At 42.1% G+C, this 22,358-nt stretch overlaps 1 protein-coding gene across 4 annotated transcripts in view; it reads right to left on the reverse strand.

Moving 5' to 3' along the window:
• The window catches only part of ADAMTSL1 (ADAMTS like 1), a 1,120,558-nt gene that overhangs the window by 121,645 nt on the left and 976,555 nt on the right, over positions 1-22,358 (reverse strand). For all 4 annotated transcript variants that reach the window (XM_070794493.1, XM_070794491.1, XM_070794494.1 and 1 more), the window contains one exon: positions 11,072-11,199. In XM_070794493.1, coding sequence (XP_070650594.1) covers positions 11,072-11,199 — 128 coding nt within the window. The remainder of the gene's footprint in view (positions 1-11,071; positions 11,200-22,358) is intronic.

Raw genomic sequence — 22,358 nt, forward strand, 5'->3', positions numbered from 1 at the left:
GACAGACAGAGTGTCAAGTCACATATTGGAGACCTCAGAAAGTATCTACTTCCAGAGAAATTGTGAAACAATACATGCCAGGGTAATTTGCTGGTGCCCTCAGGACTCTGTTCAAGAAAATTGTAGTCAGATCCACAAAGGATCCAAATCTTAATTCAAGAGAAAAGTGAATAAGGCTGTGATGCCAAATAATTTAAATCTTTGCATTCACAGCAGTAAGGTGTTATAAATTTCACATGCTTTCACTATCTAACACTAAGAAAACTGCATTTTTCCAGATTTAGTCAATGTATAATGCCTTGTAATTAGTGAGAATGCTTTAAGGAATGTTAGCCTCTGCTTACACTGCAATTAGCATAGATTTCTCAGAAGGGCCACCAGAGTGAAATCTGTGAAAACTCCCTGAAATGAGAATTCTCAGCTGAAGAACTCATGAGTCAAAATTTAAGGGACCACAATCAACATGAACCTATGAAAGCTTTTCTCAAAATACCAACACCATCTTGTACATCTGAAATCAGTAATGATGTATCCTGATTGTTAATGTCCAGTTACCATCTCCTGCTGCCCAGAAACTTTTCAGGATCTGGCTACCTGGCAGTTTCAACAAGAGTTGCTTTGTGACAGATAACAGTCATATTAAAATGCATGATATTTTCTTTAGTCTGGGTCTCCTTCCAAGTGCCTTTCACATTTTATAGCTCAGGAATTTTTAACTCCTTCCTGTCCTGCTGTCTCTCCTGCAAGGTCTCCTTCACTTCCATTTCCTGCCTCCTGAATCAGTGTTTGTCATTTCAGTCAACTCCACATCCTTTCTCTTCACCAATCCTCTGATTCTTTTTCCCTTCATCTGTAATTTCCCCTAGATTTCATTGCAAAAGCTGTCCTCCTTTGCCATCTAGTTTTCCAGTCTCCAAAAGATAAAGGAAATAAATTGGCAAATGTTAGAATTTTAAGTAAGGGGAGTTTATAGCTGGTAGTGGTGGGTGGAGACTACTGTACTTTATTTGTATATGAGAGATTCATAGGACTTTAAGGTCTAAAAAAGACCCAAGAGTGCATCTATTTAAAACCCCTCTGTTTACAATAAGGATACAGGTTTATAGTTCTAAATCTGCTCTGAGTTTTGTAATGAGACAAATACCCTAAAATCTTACCTATTCTATTGTTACAATGTTTCCCTTTTAGTAGTAGTGAAAAAAAATAAATGTTTCTCTCCCATCCAAATCATTACATGGTTTAACTTAGTGTAATCTAATAAAATAAATTATTATACTTCAGTGACACTCTGACTATGCTGGAAAATGAGGTGTAATATTTGAGCAGAGAATATAGAAAATGGATGATTGAACCAGAGGGCACTGTAGCCTCCAGGCTATGGTTCAGTCCACTCACATGTTTGGTCTGGAAAGAATTTTTTAAAAATTTGAACTTGTTCAGTTCAGTTCAGTTGCTCAGTCATGTCTGACTCTTTGCAACCTGACCCCATGAATTGCAGCAAACCAGGCCTCCCTGTCCATCACCAACTCCTGGTGTTCACCCAAACTCATGTGCATCAAGTCGGTGATCCCATCCAGACATCTCATCCTCTGTCGTCCCCTTCTCCTCCTGCCCCCAATCCCTCCCAGCATCAGGGTCTTTTCCAATGAGTCAACTCTTCGCATGAGGTGGCCAAAGTACTGGAGTTTCAGCTTTAGCATCAGTCCTTCCAATGAGCACCCAGGACTGGTCTCCTTTAGGATGGACTGGTTGGATCTTCTTGCAGTCCAAGGGACTCTCAAGAGTCTTCTCCAACACCACAGTTCAAAAGCATCAATTCTTCGGTGCTCAGCTTTTTTCACAGTCCAACTCTCACATCCATTCATGACCACTGGAAAAACCATAGCCTTGACTAGACGGACGTTTGTTGGCAAAGTAATATCTCTGCTTTTGAATATGCTATCTAGGTTGGTCATAACTTTCCTTCCAAGGAGCAAGCATGTTTTAACTTCATGGCTGTAATCACCATCTGCAGTGATTTTGGAGCCCCCCAAAATAAAGTCTGACACTGTTTCCACTGTTTCCCCATCTATTTCCCATGAAGTGATGGGACCAGAAGCCATGATCATAGTTTTTTGAATGTTGAGCTTTAAGCCAACTTTTTCACTCTCCACTTTCACCTTCATCAAGAGGCTTTTTAGTTCCTCTTCACTTTCTGCCATAAGGGTGGTGTCATCTGCATATATGAGATTATTGATATTTCTCCCGGCAATCTTGATTCCAGCTTGTGCTTCTTCTAGCCCAGTGTTTCTCATGATGTACTCTGCATATGATAAGTTAAATAAGCAGGGTGACAATATACAGCCTTGACATACTCCTTTTCCTATTTGGAAGCAGTCTGTTGTTCCATGTCCAGTTCTAACTGTTGCTTCCTGACCTGCATATAGGTTTCTCAAGAGGCAGGTCAGGTGGTCTGGTATTCCCATCTCTTTCAGAATTTTCCACAGTTTATTGTGGACTCAGTTAAAAAAAAAAAAAAAGGAGAAGTTAAATAAAAAAAAGTGTGTGTGTATGTGTGTGTGTGTTTTGGTTTGGCTTATATGGAAAAATTGGAAGGTCTACCAACATTAGATTTGTGATTTTCTTTGGCAATAGAAAGATAAAAACGAGCTGTGCCCTTCAGATAGGGTGTGGTACTGTCCATACTCTAATCCTTGGAATCTGTGACTATATTATATTACATGACAAAAGGGAATTAAAGTTGCAGTTGCAATTAAGATTGCTAATGAACTGACATTAAAATAGTGAGATTACCCTAGATTAACTAGGTCAGCCAGTCTAATCATTTGAGCTCCTAAAATTAAAAGAGGGATAGTGAAGAGCTTGTGGGAGAGAGGCAATATGAGAAAGACTCAGTCTCCGACTGTTAGCTTTGAGATGGAGGAAGAGGGCCAAAAACTAAGGAATGCAACAGCCTTTAGAGCTTGCGAATGACACTCAGTTTACAGCCAGCAAGAAATCAGGGATCTCAGTCTCAGTCACAAGGACCTAAATTCTGCCAACAATCCAAATGAACAGGAAAAGCATTTTCTCCTGGAGTTTATAGAAAGGAGTGTACCCCTTTGACACTTTGGTTTTATCCTGGTAAGACTATACTGGACTTTTGGCCTACAGAACTCTAAAACAAAATATTTGTATTTTAGGACTCTAAGTTTGTGGTAAATTGTTAGGGCAAAATAAAAGAATAATATGCAGGCCATATACACTGCCTATATCACCAAAGTTACTACTTCGACAAAGAAGATGTATAAACAAGTAATAAACATGAGAAAAGATGCTCAACACTGTTAGTCATCAGGGAAATGTAAATTAAAGTCACAATAAATGATCACTTTACATCCATGAGGATGGCTATAATTTAAAAAAATAGACAAAAACAGATGTGGTGAGGATGTAGACATTGGAATCCTAATACTGTTGATGGAAATACAAAATGGTGCAGCTACTTTGAAACACAGTTGACAGTTTTTTAAAAAGTTACACATAAATGTGCCATACAACCCAGCAGTTCTACTCTTAGGTATATACACCCAAGAGAAATGAAAAGATGTCTACACAAAAGCTTGCACATGAATGGTCACTGCAGCACTATTCATGATAGCCAAAAACTGGAAACAACCCCAATGTCCATCAATGAGTGGAAGAAAATGTGGTATATTCATACAATGGAATACTATGCTGCTGCTGCTGCTGCTAAGTCGCTTCAGTCATGTCTGACTCTGTGTGACCCCATAGACGGCAGCCCACCAGGCTCCCCCGTCCCTGGGATTCTCCAGGCAAGAACACTGGAGTGGGTTGCCATTTCCTTCTCCAGTGCATGAAAATGAAAGATGAAAATGAAGTCGCTCAGTCGTGTCTGACTCCTAGCGACCCCATGGACTGCAGCCCACCAGGCCCTCCGTCCGTGGGATCCTCCAGACAAGAGTACTGGAGTGGGGTGCCATTGCCTTCTCTGTAGAATACTATTACTCCACCACAAAGAGGAATGCAGCATACATGTCACAACACGGGTGAATCCTGAACACGTTATGCTAAGTCACTAACAAAGGACCATGTAGGACCCCACTTACTCAAAGTATCTGGAATAGGCAGGTCTATGACGACACAGTACACCAGTAGTTTCTGAGGCCTGGAGGAAACGAGGGGGTTGGGAAGTGATGGCTAAGAGGTGTGGAATTTATTTTGGGATAATGAAAATGTTCTAAACATTTGAGTGTGGTGATGAATGTACAACTCTCAATGTACTAACAGCCACTGAATTGTATACTTTAAATAGTTGATTTGTACAGTATGTGAATTACACTTCAACAGTGTTTTTAAGAAAACAACAATCTTGGTTTGTTGTGATGATGGTTATACAACCTAAAAAGTTTGCTAAAATATCATTGAATTGAACACTTACAATGGGTGGATATTATGGGATGTAGATTATGCCTCCAGAAAATTGATAAAACAATTTAAATCTAATTTAACCTTTTCTTGAGGAGTCAGGGTCAACAGTGTGACTACTAATTATCTTGCACAAAAAATAAGAAGGACTTGGTATTTCTTTGCCTTTGTGATTCTGTTTAGTTGGTGTGCCTTTGGTATCAATATTTCAGGGCCCGTAGGGTCTAAGGGCTTCCCTGATGTCTCAGATGGTAAAGAATTTGCCTGCAATGTGGGAGACCCAGGTTCGATCCCTGGGTTGGGAAGATCCCCTGGGGTCTCAAGAGTCGGACATGATTGAGGGACTAACACTAGGAACTAAGGAAGTCTAGGGCTTAGACTATCCTTACCTACACGTCCCCAGGCTGCCTGGCTTCCTTTTCCTCCCTTGTTTCAATCACCATTCCCTAAACATATTTTTTACCAATGCCAGTATGTCAGATTTTACTACCATTACCTCTACTGATTATTCAGTTGAAGTTAACGACTCCCCAGGACTCTAAGGCAGCAACCTCTTTTGCATGTTCTGCTGCAGAGTCCTAGATGAGGGACCCCATACCCAGGACAGCTGCATGATGCTACAGCCTCTTCAAGGTACAACACTCCAAGGATATGGTACCCTCTACCTGTCTCACCACCCATCCTTCCCTCATTCCATTGAACAGATGTGGGAATTGCTTTTTCAGAATGTGAGATAGGCTAGGCTAGATCATTTCCTTGTTTGCTTCCTCTATTCTGCTGCAGAGCAGAGAAAGTTGAATTCTCCTGCTATCCTCTCATCCCTTTCATCTGAATTCTACGAAAGCTAGGCTTCCTCAGTGGGCATGCTACACATCTATACATACTGAGGAAAACTTAAGAATCTTGGTTACTCAGTATTGTAACAGATAATGAGGTCCCTTGATGGCAGCTTGAATGAGTCAATGGCCATTACCCTGATGCTCAGAGCATCACTAGGAACACAGGTAAACTTCTGTGCTTTTCCCTCTGATCTGGTGCACTGGGGCAAATCTTTCATTGCTGGTTGTCACCACGGTGACAAAGTCCTCTCTGAGCCTAACTCTCTATGCAGCAGAATCCTCCCCTGGTGAACAGAGTTGCTGGATGAAGAATTCAGAAATGCCAATTTGAAATGACTTACATTATGAAAAGCTTACAAAACTGCTTGTCTTTATTGCAGCTACTAAATCATAATGAGGAGGGGGCTGAGAAAGGAGAATTAAAAAAAAAAAAAAACAACCCAACTGCCTTTTATTTTTATTTTCCCAGTGAGGTTTCTGTGATCTCTTTATTAGACACAATATGTGTCAGCTATTCAACTCATAGAAAAGCAGAAAAACATGCCAGGAAAGGAGAAATATTTTCTGTCTCTTTCTTCCTGTGAACACTTGGGATGAGCTCATCTGTGTTCTCTCCTTTCAATGAAAGATATGCTCATCCCTTAGCCCCCATCTTCTTCTCATTTTCCATTGATGATGTCAAGCAGGCCTTACAGTATCTCTTTTGTGATCTTATAAAATCAATGACAACCAAAAACGTTTCCCTTATGGCTATGACTTCATCAGTGGGCTACACCTGGATGGGCCTCATCTGCATTGGTAAGCAGAGCTCCCCTCCACTGGTCCAGACTGAAGCAATTTACCAGGAAACTACTGCTTTCCTTCAAAATGCTGCCTACACCGTTCGGATCTGGCAGTTTTCTGAGCAATGTCGGCTGAATGCAGAATCTCACTAGTCAAGATGGCTCTCCAATCTTTGTGCCTTGTCATGCACACCAGAAATTCTCCTCTACCTATGGCTACAAATGCACACAAAGTCAACTGTCCTTCAACAGGTTAGGTATGTGACCTTTTGGTGACATTCTTAAACGCCTCCCTAGCCGCTGCTACCCTCCCCCTCCCACCTACTTTCTGAGCAGTGAAACATCCAGGGAAGCATCCGGTTGAGTCCAGTTTAGGACAGAAAGGAGTTTTGTGCCACTGGGTCTACATGGCTGTGAGTTTCTGGAACCAGGGAGGTAGGCAGGGAAACATTAGGCATCTCCATCCTGAGAGGGACTTGTGAAGTACTCTCAAAACCTTTGGGACTTAAAAGATAAAATCAACACATACTGATCAGTTTAGAGAGAAGCAAAGACAATTTAGAGAAGCAAAGAAGCTCAAAAGACAATATTTTACAGGCTTAAATAAGGCAGAGTAGGAAGGTTTGGTATATCTAAAACGAAATGATGTTTCTATATTTAAACAAAAGTTGTAGAGAGTACCAATGGACCTACCATAAACCTGAGCAGCAGAACTGACAACACTCTCAGTTCAGAGGATGGGGGAACAGGAATGGTCTAATGATGGGCCAGGGGGCGTTCATCAGCTCTCCCTTCCTCTCCCATGTGAGATAGTCCTCTCATAGCCACCTCCCTTGCTCTGAATCCAGGCACACTCCAACCACTTTTCAGATAGCTAATTCAGCTTTCCCTTTGACACTGAGACATTGAGACATTAGACAGAGGGGCTCTACAAAGGGTTTGTGAGCATTCCATTCTCTGAAAAGGAATCTCCCCTACTGTAAAAATAACCTGGCTTTTGCTTTATCTTCACAATAATAATAATAAGAGTGAACAAGTATTGAGTGCTTGCTACATGCCAGGCATACTTATAAGCATTTTACATGAATGAAGGCATTTAATCTCCACAAGAACCTTCTGAGTCAAACACTATTATTATCACCATAAGTCAGATAAAGAAACTGAGTCAGAGAGTATGAAGAAGCTGCTCAGGAATATGTAGCTTTACATGACAGAGTCAGGATTCAAATCCAGACTGTGAGGCTCTGGAGCCTGCAGGTTTAACTGCCACACTATGCTTGCTCTCGTGAATTACTATGAACAAATTTCCCTGCATCTGGTCAGTTCAGGTGTATTAGCAAGACCCAAGCAAGACTTGGGTCTTGCTAATGTCAAGGGGACACCTGAGTGCTTTGAGCCTCAAACAAAATCCTTTTTTTTTGGCCTACATTTATACTGAAGTCAAGATAAAAAACAAAATGCAAAAACCACAACTCTACAATGTCTTTTAAAGCATAGAGGTACTGAGGTTTACCATGAGGGTCTGATCACAAGTGAGTTGGCAGGCTATACAGTCCATGGGGTCCCAAAGAGTTGGACATGACTGAACTGAGCATGAGCACAAAGACAGAGCTGAATTAGCTCCTAGTGGGCTTCTCTGATGGCTCAGATGGTAAGGAATCTGCCTGCAATGCAGGAGACCTGTGTTCAAGCCCTAGCTCAGGAAGATCCCCTGGAGGAGGGAATGGAAACCCACTCCAGTACTCTTGCCTGGAGAATCCCATGGACAGAGGAGCCTGGCAGGCTGCAGTCCATGGAGTTGCAAAGAGTTGCACACGACTGAGCGACTAACCGGAGAAGGCAATGGCACCCCACTCCAGTACTCTTGCCTGGAGAATCCCATGGACCGAGGGGCCTGGTGGGCTGCAGTCCATGGGGTCGATAGGAGTCAGACACGACTGAACGACTTCACTTTCACCTTTCACTTTCATGCACTGGAGAAGGAAATGGCAACCCACTCCAGTGTTCTTGCCTGGAGAATCCCAGGGACCGGGGAGTCTGGTGGGCTGCTGTCTATGGGGTCGCACAGGGTCGGACACGACTGAAGTGACTTAGCAGCAGCAGCAGCAGCAGAGCGACTAACACTTATAAAGTATTGGTTAAGCCAGAAAGTTCATTTGGGTTTGAGTTCTGGAAAAACCCTAACGAATTTTTTGGCCAACCCAATACTTGCAAATTTTCAGTGTGAAGATGTACAGTGAAAAATGCATGGATGCAAAGTTGGGCTAATGTTTTACACATTTTAGAATTGATTTAAGGATGTGTTTCATCTTAGAAGAGCTAGAGAAAGAAAGAGAAATATTTATTCGGTGTGAACTATGTGCCTGGCTTTGGGCTCAGGGCTTTTTCACATGTGCAATCTTATTTACCCTCACAACAATCTTGTAAAATATGATTAATTTCACTCTTACAGATGAGAAGGAAGATTCAGTGAGCTTATACCCTTTGTTCAAGGTCACACAGCTAATGAACAGTAGAACTGTATCCTTTAGAAATGCCTCACATCTCCCCCTGCTGCAAAGTGCCCCCCCACCACTTACATGGTATTTGGGTTGTATCTTATCCTATGCAGGATCTTAATGGGTACATTTGAAGGAAACTATCTCTTGATTCTAGGTGGTCACGTATACATCTATTACCTTCACTAGTCTGTAAGCATCACAGATCACAAAACTCAGGTCTAACTTACTGCTCCACACTGATAATACTTGGCAGAGGACGTGTTCAGAACAGTAGCTGGTGAGTCACTTTAAAACTGTGAGTGTAGACATTGACGTCAGGCTAGGTGATAATCCCAGGTAAAGATACAAATACAATCTTAAAGCAACATCTCCATTTTGATCCTTAACTTTCAGAGGGATTGTCTGACAGACGTGCCAGCAGACCTGAACAAACCATCGAAGACAAAGACACAGCTCCCTAAGCTCTGGGTGTGGTGTCCGTGAACTACTTCATCGCTCAGCTCCTTTCCTCCTTCTTCCCCGGTGCCTCTTTGGCTGCTCTCTCTCTTTCCTGGCTTTGAACATTTTGGCAGCCTCCAATAGCTCCTCTTCAAAGAGCTGAAGACAAGCCTGATGTTACAATTGCTTTGCTTAATTCCAGACAGGTTTCCATGAATCATATTAAATTCAGGTGAACAAAGGGTATTTAGTCTGTGACAGAGCTGAACCGTATCTGGATAAATATAAACAAGAGAGTTAATCCTGTAAGAGCCACTATTTGCCAGCAGCTGGAAGGCTGTCCACACTGCCCTGGCCAAGGCAGACTGTGTTGGGGGGCGGGTAAGGCAGAAGAGAATTAACCAGATGGGTGCCAAGCATCTGGACTCCGTACAAAGAGGGGCATAAAGATTATGACTGGAATACATTAGGAGCAAAGCAAATGTTCTATTCACAAAAAATAGGCATTAATAATAGTCTGTAATCCACCTCAGGGCCCCTCAGCTGGCCTTACTCTTTGTTGACTTTCATCTTCTCTGCAGAGCGTCTTGCTCAAGGTCCCTTCCCAGATCAGCCTTAGGTCATGGGGGTAGAAATACTGTTGCTAAACAGATATGCAAGGGAGTAGCATGTGTGACTGGAAAACAGTGTGACAACATAATCCTGGCGTGGATGGATGAGGTCAGTGTGGGGTGATGTCGGCTTTTCTAGCAACGATTGAATCATCTCATGGGAGCGGCAATTGAAAAGAATAAATACAAACACATGCAACACACCGCCACAAAGGCTGCATGGCCCAGACCCGAGGAAGGGGAGCCCAGACTGAAAGCATCAGTGGGGAGACGAGGGGACAATGATCTGGGGGTTAGGAGACCTCAGTTTCCTTCTCCCAGCCACCAGCTGAGAGGCTATGTGACCTCAGGTTGCCTGGTCGCTAAGAACTGTGGGCTCTGGTTCAGAGTTCAGCTGGTCTCTAAGGTCTCTTAGTTTCAAAGGCAAGGATCCGTCCTATGTAAGGAAGGTTTTATAAAACCCACCTATGTAAGGAAGGTTTTATAAAAGTCTCTTACTCTAAGACCACAACCTTACCAGGGGGAAAGATGGGAGAATGGATAGTAAGGGAATTTGGGATCAACATATACATACTGCTAGGGAATGGCAATCCACTCCAGTGTTCTTGCCTGGAGAATTCCATGGACTGAGAAGCCTGGTGGGCTACAGTCCATGGGGTCGTAAAGCGTTGGACATGACTGAGCGACTAACACGTTTAAAATGGATAACCAACAAGGACCTATTGTATAGTACAGGGAACTCTGTTCAACGTTACGTGGCAGCCTGGATGGGAGGGGAGTTTGGAGGAGAATGCATATGTGCAAATGTATGGCTGAGTCCCTTTGCTATTCAGCTGAAACTATTACAACACTGTTAATTGGCTATACATCAACATAAAATGAAAAATTAAAAAAAAATACCAAATTGCAACTTTGGGAGGCACTGCACTCTGAATTGCGATTTTCTGACGTGGCCACGTATAGAATGGTTTGCCTAAGCTCTATGGATAAAGGTGAAGTACTGGCAGGTGCATTAGAGAAAAAGGTTGAAATAAACAGTCAGAGAGAACACTTGTGCTCTAGCCCACAGTCACAGAATTCCAACTACCCAAGGGTCTTAGTTTCCTTTGTAATAGGTGGGAGGAGAAATGAAAAGATCATTTGATGACCTTAGGTCATGAGTCATGTTCCCTTATAGACTACTTCCTTGTATATATCTATGCTCATGCTCGTCCCTGCATCTCTGTTATCAAAATTCTACCCCAAGTCTAAGACCTCTCAGGTAGAATGAAACTGTACCCTCTTTAGTTATCAAAACTTATTTCATTCATTCTATCTCATATTACATGCTATCTTCATTTAATTACAATTATAGGTCACAAACTTCCAAAGGCAGGAAATGGATCTCATTTATGTCTGTCTCCCTGACCCCACTTAGCATGCTGTGGCACCTACTTAGCAGTTTCCATATTGAACAGCGGTTTTCACATTACCTGCTAATGTGACAGCAATGGAGACAGAATCATATCCCAAGGCATTTGAGGCATTACAAGTGTAGAAACCCACATCAGCTTCCACAGGTGCCAGGATCTGTAAGGAATCATCTGGCTGCAGAAGAATCCTGGAGCAACAGAAAAGAAATGTAGACCTGGTCAGGTCAGTTGACTCCTTTTTGGCACCGGACATGGGTAAAGCTGGAAGGAACCCCAGGGGACAGTAAACAGAACCCTGTTTAACAACAGGCACAAACTGGCCACAGTGACACACGGGAAACAGCCTCTCTTGCCACTTTGTTGAGTGTGATTCTGGAAGTGAGCCCAAATAAGGCGGTTTTGGATTGCTTATGCAGTTTGTTGCCTGCTTGGGCTAAATGCTAACTGTTGGAGCAGACAGCCTATGGACACTGAATACACGTAACACATACACTGGGGGTGAGAGGAGACGTTAGAATGAATGGTGCAGATGGATTTGGGGAAGGCTTCAGGAAAAGGCAAAGTTATAAAGGAAGAGTTACTAATGCTCTGGATGGTGGAGAGTAGGCAGAGCTTCCAGATATGGAGAAAGGCATCTGTTAAGGCTTGGAGGTGGGAGAGAGGAAGCCAGAAATCGGCTACTGACGAGAAGATGCTGAAGGAAGCTGTATGTGTAACTGTGTCTCAATTCTTTTGTCTTCATTAGTCTGGAAATATTACTGGGCACAAAAATTAGATCTTATTTATTGTTTCATTTCCCACAATTCTTGGCAGAGGGCCCTCTGTAGAGAAGATGCCAGAAGAATGAAGGCAAAGCCTGCCCTTCAGGGTCATGGTAGAGATAATTCTAGAATAATCACCATGGAGTTCAGATACTTTGCTTTACCTGAAAGGGATTATGAGAATCAAATGGTGAGTACATATCATGAGCTTCAAAATCCACACCTATCTCAGGCTATTTTTTTTTTTCCCTAGATGGATGCCATTTCTAAGAAGTACCTTCTATGGTAGTTAAGTAGATGAATGACTAATGATGACTTTAAAGCTCATGGTGAGGCTGATGATAACTTTAGTGTGTATGTGGAGGTGGAAAATCTAGAAGAGTTGGGGGAGGATTGGATGGGAACTTTAGAGATCCAGTGCTGGACCTGACCAGGCCTTAGGTCAATACATCATTCAACAGCATGGAAATGAGTTAGTGGTGGCTTTGTAGTTCCTGGAGTCAGTCACTTCCATCTTTGTGATTCTTTCCACCTCCTTATTAATTTCCAAAGCTTCCAAGAGCTTCCAACATATGTTCCCCTCATATGTTAGCATCCATCTATGGGAGTCAAGCAGGTAAGGGGTTGCTTTTCAGGTAAGGCACAAAACAATATTTAATGATAAAATTAAGACTAGGACTCAGATCTCCTGTCCCACCGGCAGTCTCCCACCACACACTTCTTTTTCTTCACTATGTCTCGGCTGGGCCTCTCCAGACTCTATTGGTACGTGTAGTCTGGCGTCACCTCTAGTCAGCTCTTAATTATTCTGAGGTGGATGACTAGTCTGGCAATGAATCAGGCCTTCTCAAATCTGTTCTCGGCCTTGGACCTACTGCACTGCTTTTTCTTACCTCCTGTTGGAGGAAAGGCAGGAGAGAGGAAAATCAGGGCTTGCATCAATCCTTCTCCGGTCTCACTATGTATGGGCAGTTCTGGTAACAGTGAGGAAGGAAACTGAAAACCTTAGCTAAAGGGAAATTTCTGGATGATTGTGTTTGATTCAGTGCCATTTTAGACCATCACCGCTATTACAGGAACAGTTTGGCTTCCGTGGCATTGAAGGAGAGCTGAAACTTTGTGAGGGATGACAGAGAGGCTATGAGACACTGTGACTGGACTCATACACTCATTCATTCACTCATCCACCCAAGTTAGGTGTTTTCTCTCAAAATCAACAATTACACTCTAGTTGGTTAGTTTATTTCAAAGAGATAATAAGAGAAAGATGATTGTATAATTTGCTTATCTTTGCTAAGCCATACAATATTTAGATAATATCTTTTTTTTTTTTTTTAGTAGGAATCTTAATAGATGCAGCATGGTATTATTGCTAAATCTTTTCACGTATTCAGGCTGTTTTCAATTAAAAAAATGAAATGCTGACTTGATGATTTAAATTTTTATGATCTCTCAAGAATATGGATGCCTCCAAACCAATTTCCAAACAGGAATAATCAAAGCAGGCTTGACAGACTGATCACTTAAGATGACTGAACTTGCTATTGTTGTTCAGTTGCTATGTCAGGTCCAACTCTTCACAATCCCATGGACTGCAGCACGCCATGCTCCTCTGTCCTCTGATATCTCCTGAACTCAGTGGATCATTATTCAGTTTTACCATCCTCAAAAGGCAGGGATGAAGATTTGCTAAATTCTCAAGGCTGTTGGGATAGTTGCTTCCCTATCAGAGTTCTATCAGAAGAGGTTCTTGAAGAGAATATTTAGAAGATGAGATTAGAAGATAGGTCTTCTGAATTTGATTTTGTTTCTAAGCTTTATTTTTCTACATTTCAGCATATCAATTTCTAAAACCCAGTTGAAGTATGTTTTCCTATCCAGCAGAAGAAACTGTTAAAATGAGGTATATAAGGAAGCTGCAGACCTCCTCTTGGTATATCCAGTGACCCTTCCTTTGGTAATGCTTCACACTGTGATAGAGAATTAAAACTGAGAAACGACAGGGGATGAAAAGATTGTGAGGAAGGAAGTGAGAGGGGTTCATGATACTGGCCAATTCCCCGCTGCCGCCTCCCCCCCCCCCCCCCACCACACCAGGTAATTTATTAGCTTCTATAGTCAGATCATCTTATTTTTTCCCATAGAACTACTGTACCTGCCTGGTCTCATGCAGAGAGTGTAAACTCCACTCTTACATTGGGCCTGACCCAACTAACTCCTTTTAAGTGGAGGTAAGCTTACTGTAACAGTTCCTCCAGGCTACTGAGTGAGCCATGATGCTTCCTGACTGTATGAGCCTGGAAAAGAACTCACACAAAGTTGGTGAAGAGAAGTGGGGAGATCCATCATATTGGGTACAAAGCCGTAAGGGTCTGAACTAAGATGGGAATAATGGGAATGGAAAAAAAAAGAGAATATAGATCTGAATATTTGGCATTCATACAGTCTTCTATTCCATAGACTGCATACAAAGATAAAGAAACTAAAGTATTTGCCATCATAAAACAGTCTTAAATGTTGTCTTAAGACAAAATCTACACAGGATGAATCTGAATTTCTTATTTACTGTGTATACTTAGAAATTGCTTGTAGTCATAAAACTGAACTCTTTAGCTCAAGGATGTACATAGTTATTTGGCATCAAAGTCAAGATCTGAAATAGGGTTTCTTGGTCCAGTACTTTCTTTCAATCACATCTTTGCATGCATGCATGCTAAGTCGCTTCAGTTGTGTCCGACTCTGTGCGACCCCATGGACAGCAGCCCACCAGGCTCCTCTGTCCACGGGATTCTCCAGGCAAGAATACTGGAGTGGGATGCCATTTCCCTCTCCATTTCCCTCTCCTTCCCATAAAATTGGTAGATGGGAGTTTGGAGGCTGCCACTAGGCGGAGCAATACTTCTGGGGAGGGCGCCCATGCAGGACTCTCTAGGAAATGTGACAAGGCAAAGAAAAGGGCTTGCTGGAGACTGAGGTTTACTTTAATCTATTTAGACTGGCATCTAGAGAGAGAGAGAGAGACTCCTGGGGAAAAAAGATTTTCTTTGTATTTCAGGCATCTACTCTATTAATTTAACTTAATTTGTTGGGAGCTGATTTCTGTCAGCTTGTATTTAGGTTTCAGATTTGACAGACCTGTTTTAGAACGCACAGGCATGGAAACATAGTGCTGCTTTCCAAACAAAACCAGAAAGATTTCTCTGGGGTTGTTGTGGAATTTATGGAATTAGGGGACACGAGGGGACATGGAATAGGGCATAATTAAGACCTATATAGCAAATGGCACTGTAGTCTTATTAGGTATGTTACTACTCATTGCTTTTCTTCCACACCTACATTCCCTTTTGGTTTACTGGGCTAAAACTCACTGCTTAATTTCTTTGCCCATTGTTTTTAGCTAGGAAATGAAAGAGCAGTTTTGCTTTTTTTGGTGACCTTTACTTGTAAAGGTGACAGCCTGCCTTCTCAAGTCTTTTACAAATTAAAGACCACCTGAGAGAGTACAAATAATTGTCTCAGTTGCACAAGCCTTCATTGTCCAAATGAGTAGGTTATGGACAAAGTGCTCCTGGGTCAGTCCTACCAAGCACAAGCTGCTTGAGATGGAGTTCTCTCTGCATTTGCAAGGAAGTTTCTCTGGGTGTCTTGAGGAAAGGTCTAGAAATCTTGTACATGGGGTGGTATCATGATGCCTTCAAAATCCTTGGCTCAGTGGAGACACCACTGTATGTAACTGCCCACTTCTCAAGGTCATGTCCACAGCTAACCATGTGAAACTGCAGTGGGGGAAAGGATTCCCAAGTACAGTCAAGAGACGTGGACTCAGGTGGTAGTCTTGGGCAAGTGTTTCAGCTCTGTGAGCCTCTATGTTCCTTCTGCATATTGAGCAGAATATCTCAGAGAGATCTTGTGAGGATCAAATAAAGGAGTGAGCTTACAATTTCTGAAAAACTATTTCTAAGAAGTAGTTTCTCACTATTTTCTAAGTAAAAAGGCATCAGCTCAAGCATCAGATACATCTAATAAATTAGTAATTTTTAGTGGTACAGGTAGGGGTAATCTACATTTCCATTTTGAAATTCCTCCTTGGAATTTCCAGTTGTCAGAGGGAAATTTCAAGCTCTAGACACAGAAATACTCATTTGCTACATGGACCATGATGTACCATTTCAAGACTCTCATCCTAACAAATCATTCTTAAACCCATTTTCTCAACTAGAACTTGGAAATTATAGGTACATCCTTTCTCTTTAGAATAGTGTCTCCTTCATCTTTTCAAACTTATCTGCCCCACATTCTAGCACAGACTTATCTTTCCATCCAATATGGCCTCGTTGACTCTCCTTGTCATTGGTTTTGAGCAGTGTTCATTTTCTTCCTCTTCCTGCTGATTCTTTCAAATTCTCCCCACCCCTAAAGAACAAGTTCTAGTTCAACCTTCTGTGTTTCCACAGTCCACGAGAATCCCTTCTTTTCTTGACGTTGCAGAGGTGTTTTACCTTGTGCTATGAAGTCCTTTCACTCTACCACATCTCTTCCCTTCAGTTAGATTGAAAACAAATACCTCAAAAGTTGTGGTACACATACACATTGGAATATTATTCAGCCACAAAAACGAATGCATTTGACTCAGTTCTAGTGAGGTGGATGAACCTAGAACCTATTATACAGAATGAAGTAGGTCAGACAGAGAAAGAAAAATATCATATATTAATGCATATATATGAAATCTAGAAAGATGGTACTGATAAACCTATCTGCAGAGCAGCAATGGAGATGCAGACATAAAGAATAGCCTAGTGGACACAGGGTGAAATGGAGAGGATGGGACGAATGGAGAGAGCAGAATGGAAACACACACGTTACCATATGTAAAATTAGACAGCCGGTGGAAATGTGCTGTATGATGTAGGGGCTCTAATCTGGTGTTCTGGGGCAGCCTAGAGGGGAATGATGGTATGGGAAGTGGGAGGGAAGTTCAAGAGGAAGGGGACGCACATATACCTATGGCTGATTCATGTTGCTATATGGTCAAAACCAACACAATACCATAAAGCAATTATCCTCCAATTAAAAATAAATTAAAAAAAGGACTCCTTTTTATAGTTGTCACTTCAGTATTCAGTGTAGTGCTGACATGCTAAATAAATGGGGATTCCCAGCTGGTAAAGAATCTGCCTGGCAACACAGGAGATGCAAGAGACCTGGGTTTGATTCCTGGTTGAGAAGATCCCTTGGAGTAGGAAATGGCAACCCACTCTGGTATTCTTGCCTAGAAAATTCAATGGACAGAAGAGCCTGACATGCTACAGTCCATGGGTTCACAAAGAGTCTAACAGGACTGAGCATGTACACACAAGGAACGGGTACTTAATAAACACATGTTTGTGCTGTGCTGAGTCGCTCAGCCATGTCTGACTCTTTGCAACCCCGTGGACTGTAGCCCACCAGGGTCCTCTGTCTATGGGGATTCTCCAGGCAAGAATACTGTGGGTTGCCATGCTGTCCTCCAGGGGATCTTCCCAACCCAGGGATGGAACCCAGGCGTCCCTCATGGCAGGTGGATTCTTTACTATCTGAGCCACCAGGGAAGCCACAACACTTGTTTAGTGACCTTCCAAGCAGTGGAGCTGAAAATCATCATTTTGACAACACAGCACAGTGGATAAGAGCACAGACTCCAGAGCCACAGGGACTGGGCCCCAGCCCCCAGTTGTCCCACTCAGTAGCTCTGTAACCTAGCACAAGTAATATACTTCTGAGTGGCAAAGTTGTCTCATCCACAGAATGAGGAGCGTTACTGCACCAACTGAGGGGTGTTGTGAATATTCTATGTTGAGTCCAGGTATTTCAAAAACACAGAAAAGTATGTGACAAGTAGTAAATACTAGGGAAGTGCAGGTTACTATTAATATTTAGTGGTTGTTTTTGATATCACCAAGAAAATCAAATCTGACAGACTTTATTTTCCTGGGCTCCAAACCATCACTGAGGATGGTGACCACAAGCACAAAATTCAAAGACGCTGGCCCCTTGGAATGAAAGCTATGACAAACCCAGTGTACTGAAATGCAGACACGTCACTTTGCTGACAGAGATCCATATAGTCAAAGCTATGGCTTTGCTAGTAGTCATACGGATGTTAGAACTGGACCATAAAGAAGGCTAAGTGCCAAGGAATTGATGTTTTCGCATTGTGGTGCTAGAGAAGCGTCTTGAGAGTCCCTTGGACAGCAAGAAGATAGAACCAGTCAATCTTAAAGGAAATCAACCCTGACTATTCATTAGAAAATTGACTACCTGATGTGAGTGCTGACTCATTGGAAAAGACCCTGATGCTGGGAAAGATTGTAGGCCAAAGGAGAAGGGAGTGACAGGGGATGAGATAGATGAGGTAGCGTCAGTGACTCAGTGGACATGAATCTGAGCAAACTCCAGAGGACAAGCGGAAGACAGAGGAGCTTGAGGTGCTACAGTCCCTGAAGTCACAGTTAGACGCAACTAAGCGACTGAACAACATCATTAGCATTACTGTTGCCATCATCATTCACTCTTCATATCTGAACCTAATGTAATCTGGATGTTGTGATGAGCTGCTTTGACATGGGTAAATGACTGAGAAATGAACAGTTTTCAAGAAAAAAATACATGAATCAGGGCCAGGGGGGAAGAGGTGAGGGGTCTGCTGTGTGAGCGAGCAGGGTGTGGGCCACAGTGGGTGTATCTTGGTGGAAACCCTGCGGGTGGGAAAGACAAGCAGAGGGCTGAGGCCACGTGGCACACTGGGCTGGCAGCAGCCTCAATTCTATTCTTGACTCAGGAATCTCGGAATAAAGACAACTAGTCATTTCCATAATTGTTTTAACACTATTAACCAGATACTGATATTTTAGAACACTTTTAAAAATGCCAGAATTCTGCAATTGCAAAAAAAAAAAAGTAAAATTGGGAAAAGAGTAAGAATTGGGAAAAAGTGAGCTTAGAAGCAGTTAAAGAATATTGTGCAAAGAGTATCAGCCCACAACTCCAAGGAGGAGGTACTGAGGTCTTTGTCTTACCCTGAAATGCTGACTTTTCTTCTGCTTAGGGATTCCTAAGATTAGGATAATCAAATCTACCACAAAGGGAGAGTGGGAGCAGGTATTCAGTAGACAAGTGTCCAAGCTTCATACAATTTCGTTCATGTTACTGGTCTGACATTATCATATTTTAGAGAGGACACAAAAGCTCTGAAAAGTAACTTGCTCAGTTGGTGCAGGGAATTGGGAATGGGGAATGACCTTTGACCTTAAAAAAAAATGGACTCTATTCAAACATCCACTGGGGCCTAGTAAGAAGGCATGTGGTTTGGCTTTATTTTTGGTTGAGTGTAATATATGCCAATGTTTCTCAGGGACATGGACAATCACTAATAAGAATATTCTGGATTTTAAATAGCTGGAAGGCATGCGGTTTGGCCTCATTTTTGTTGGGGGGTAATTTGTGCCAAGGTTTGTCGTTACTCAGGGAAATGGACAATTGCTAACAAGAATTTTCTAGATTTTAAGTAGCTTGAAGCTAGAGGACAGAAAGAATATTGTGAGAAGACATCTTCTGCAAGAATGTTTTTCTGAAGCCAAAAATTATAGTAGCTCAGACCCTTGCAGGGGAGAGTTTTATTTTGTACAGACATTTTGGGGAACAGACTTGAGGTTCATGAAGAGTTTTGTATCACCATTTAGCAAGGGCAACTTTTTTTTTTAACCTTGGCTGCTTTTAATTGCCAACTAAAAGTTACTTAATGCTGGAAGCTCCATGACTGCTCCAGGTGGAAGTATAGAAAATATTTTTGGAATGGGAAAGGTCAACTGACCACACATTCTTAACTCTGTCCTAATACTTTCTGCCAAACCCTTCAGCTTCCTTCTCTTCAGAAATTCATAAAATCTTGAATTTGCTAATATGAGTAGTTCTATCTTCCTGCCAGGTAATTCATTTCAAACTGCAGACCTCTGCATGAAACGACTGACTGGATTTCCTATTTACCTTGAATAGAGATCATCAAACTGTAGCCAGCTGTCACCTGCTTTTGTAAATAAAGTTTTATTGGCATTCAGCCACAGCAGATTAAGAATCTATGGCTGCTTTTATGCTCCACTGGCAGAACTGAATAGTTGAGACAGACGGGATAGCCTGCAAAGCTAAAATGTTTGCTGTTTGGCCCTTTGCAAGAAAAGTTTGCTGACCCCAACCTAGAACACGAAGCACTTTCACTTCTGGTTTGTTTTGGTGTCTTCCTCATTTATACTAAAATGTTAACCACTTTTTCAGAAATGCCATTTGTTAGGACCACTTTTACAGGAAGAATAAATTAACTGTTAGGGGGATCTTTTGAGACGCTCCAGCTTTTCAGAGAGTAGACAGTGACTGGTTGTCACTAATTGTCTTGTGTTCTCTAATGTTCTCTGATTCATGCCGGTCACTTCTGTGACCTTGCACTGATCTTCTATCTTTTTTTTTTTTTTTGGCTAAGCTTTATCTATTTACTGAGATGGCTCTTTTTTCTCTGACTTGCTTTTCTTATACTTTTCCACTGGGAAAAACATTTGTCATCTCCATTTCCTTTTCTATAAAGGAAACAAGCCAAACCAAATTGAAACTGGTTTCTTCTTCCCTCACTATCTGCCCAGCCTCCAGTTTTTATATTATCTACAAACTTAGAAACTGCATTTCATGTGCTTATGACTTTTACATATAGCATTATTCACAAGTGTGGTTCTGAAATTGACCCTGGAGGCATTTTCCATCTGATTCTCTCTTCCATTCGAAGAAGTTTCCATCTGTGGATACTCTGTGTTGCCCGAGCTAAAGCCTTCCAAATACTCCTTAATTCATCTTCTATTCAACACCACTTTGGAACACTGTCCAGAGATTTCTGGGAAGTATAAACATTTAGAGCATACATATTTCTCTATCCTACCAGATCAAAAACATCAGAAAAAACTGTCCGTAGAGTATAAGCACACTCTCCTGTTGTCTGGATATAGGCTGCCAATTCTCCATCACATTGTGTTTTCCTAGACACCTTTTTAGTGCTAGTATTCCAGCAACTGCCCAGGGGTTCCTCAAAATAAGAGTAATGCTCTTGATTTTGTGACATCCTGGAAGATGGTGTGTGGTACACTGGCCTCATCTCTAATGAACAATGATTATATTATCAAATGTGTATCCACTGTGTGCCAGGCATACTACAGATAATATTTCTCTTCTTCTTCACTTTTCTGAAGGGTGGTTATGATCATTTTAACTAATGAGAAAACAAGGGTTCAGAGCTGTTAGACTCCTGTGGTTATTAAGTGGCAGAACTAAGATGCTATGATTCTAGCCTTCCTGTTCACTACCATTGTGGGCTGTCCTCAGGGTTAACTGCTGTAACCATTAGCTTGCTCCTCCTGACCAAAGGGATTGGTGGAGTGAGGTGGGTGCACCCAGAACCACAACAGAAAGAAAGCAGGGACTGGCTTAGGGATCAAAAGGCAGAAACTCTTTGGCATTAGCCTGTTCCCTAGGGCTCCATATAGATGAAATGGCACCTGTGAGCTGTTTCTCCATCCCTAAGAAGGAGAGGAGAAGGGGACAACAGAGGATGAGATGGCTGAGTGGCATCACCGACTCGATGGACGTGAGTTTGAGCAGGCTCCAGGAGTTGGTGATGGACAGGGAAGCCTCGCACGCTGCAGTCCATGGGGTCGCAAAGAGTCGGACATGACCGAGCGACTGAACTGAAGAAGGAATCAGTATTTTCTCCCAAGTCTCTAGTTTCATATTTGTCTTTATGTTCATTTGCATTCCTCTGAAAAGTCACATGACCTTTAGGAAAGTCTTGTTTAAATGCTTTAAGATTTCTATCAGCTGAGCTACGAGGAGTATGTGACTATAGGCTCACTCTTAGACCGAAGGTGTTGGGTAGAAAGTGGGGGCTTCCCTGCCAGTGTGGGACTATCAGCAGTATGTAGATCTTTCTCGGAGGAAAAGATTGATCCTCAATCAGCCTCCCTTCCCAGTTGGGTAACCCAGCTCCCTCTGGAAATTTGGGAGAATCTGAACATCCTTATAGGTATTGTTTCTGGAGTTGGATTCAGATGGAGGAATACTGGACATATATTTGTCCATAATGACATGAGCTTCCTGGTATTAGATGTGGGGCGGAGTTACAAGATTTTTCAGCTAGCATGCCTCATTTCCAAATGCAAATTCAGCTTTTGCCTGAATCTCAACTCAAATGTGGTGCAGAATAGAAAGGCCTGGGTAGTGTTCAGTATTTAGCAGAATGACTGAAAAGCAAGAAATGGTTCAGCTTCATCTTGTTTGTGGTCGAGGTACCTAAACACATACATGCACAGGCTGTCAATGCTGTAAACACACATGATTAGAGATACAAACACAGATGTGACAATAATAATGTTTACTGAGTGCCTATTATGTGCCGAGCACTGTGCATATTTACAGCTGGGTGTGTATATGTAAAGGGAGAGCGACTGAGAGAAGAAAAGTCTTTCCCTGAAACAGACATGCCACAATAAAAACAAAAGCCTCACATATTGGAA

The sequence above is a fragment of the Bos indicus genome, chromosome 8 (assembly GCF_029378745.1).
Source record: "Bos indicus isolate NIAB-ARS_2022 breed Sahiwal x Tharparkar chromosome 8, NIAB-ARS_B.indTharparkar_mat_pri_1.0, whole genome shotgun sequence".
Lineage (NCBI taxonomy): Eukaryota > Metazoa > Chordata > Mammalia > Artiodactyla > Bovidae > Bos > Bos indicus.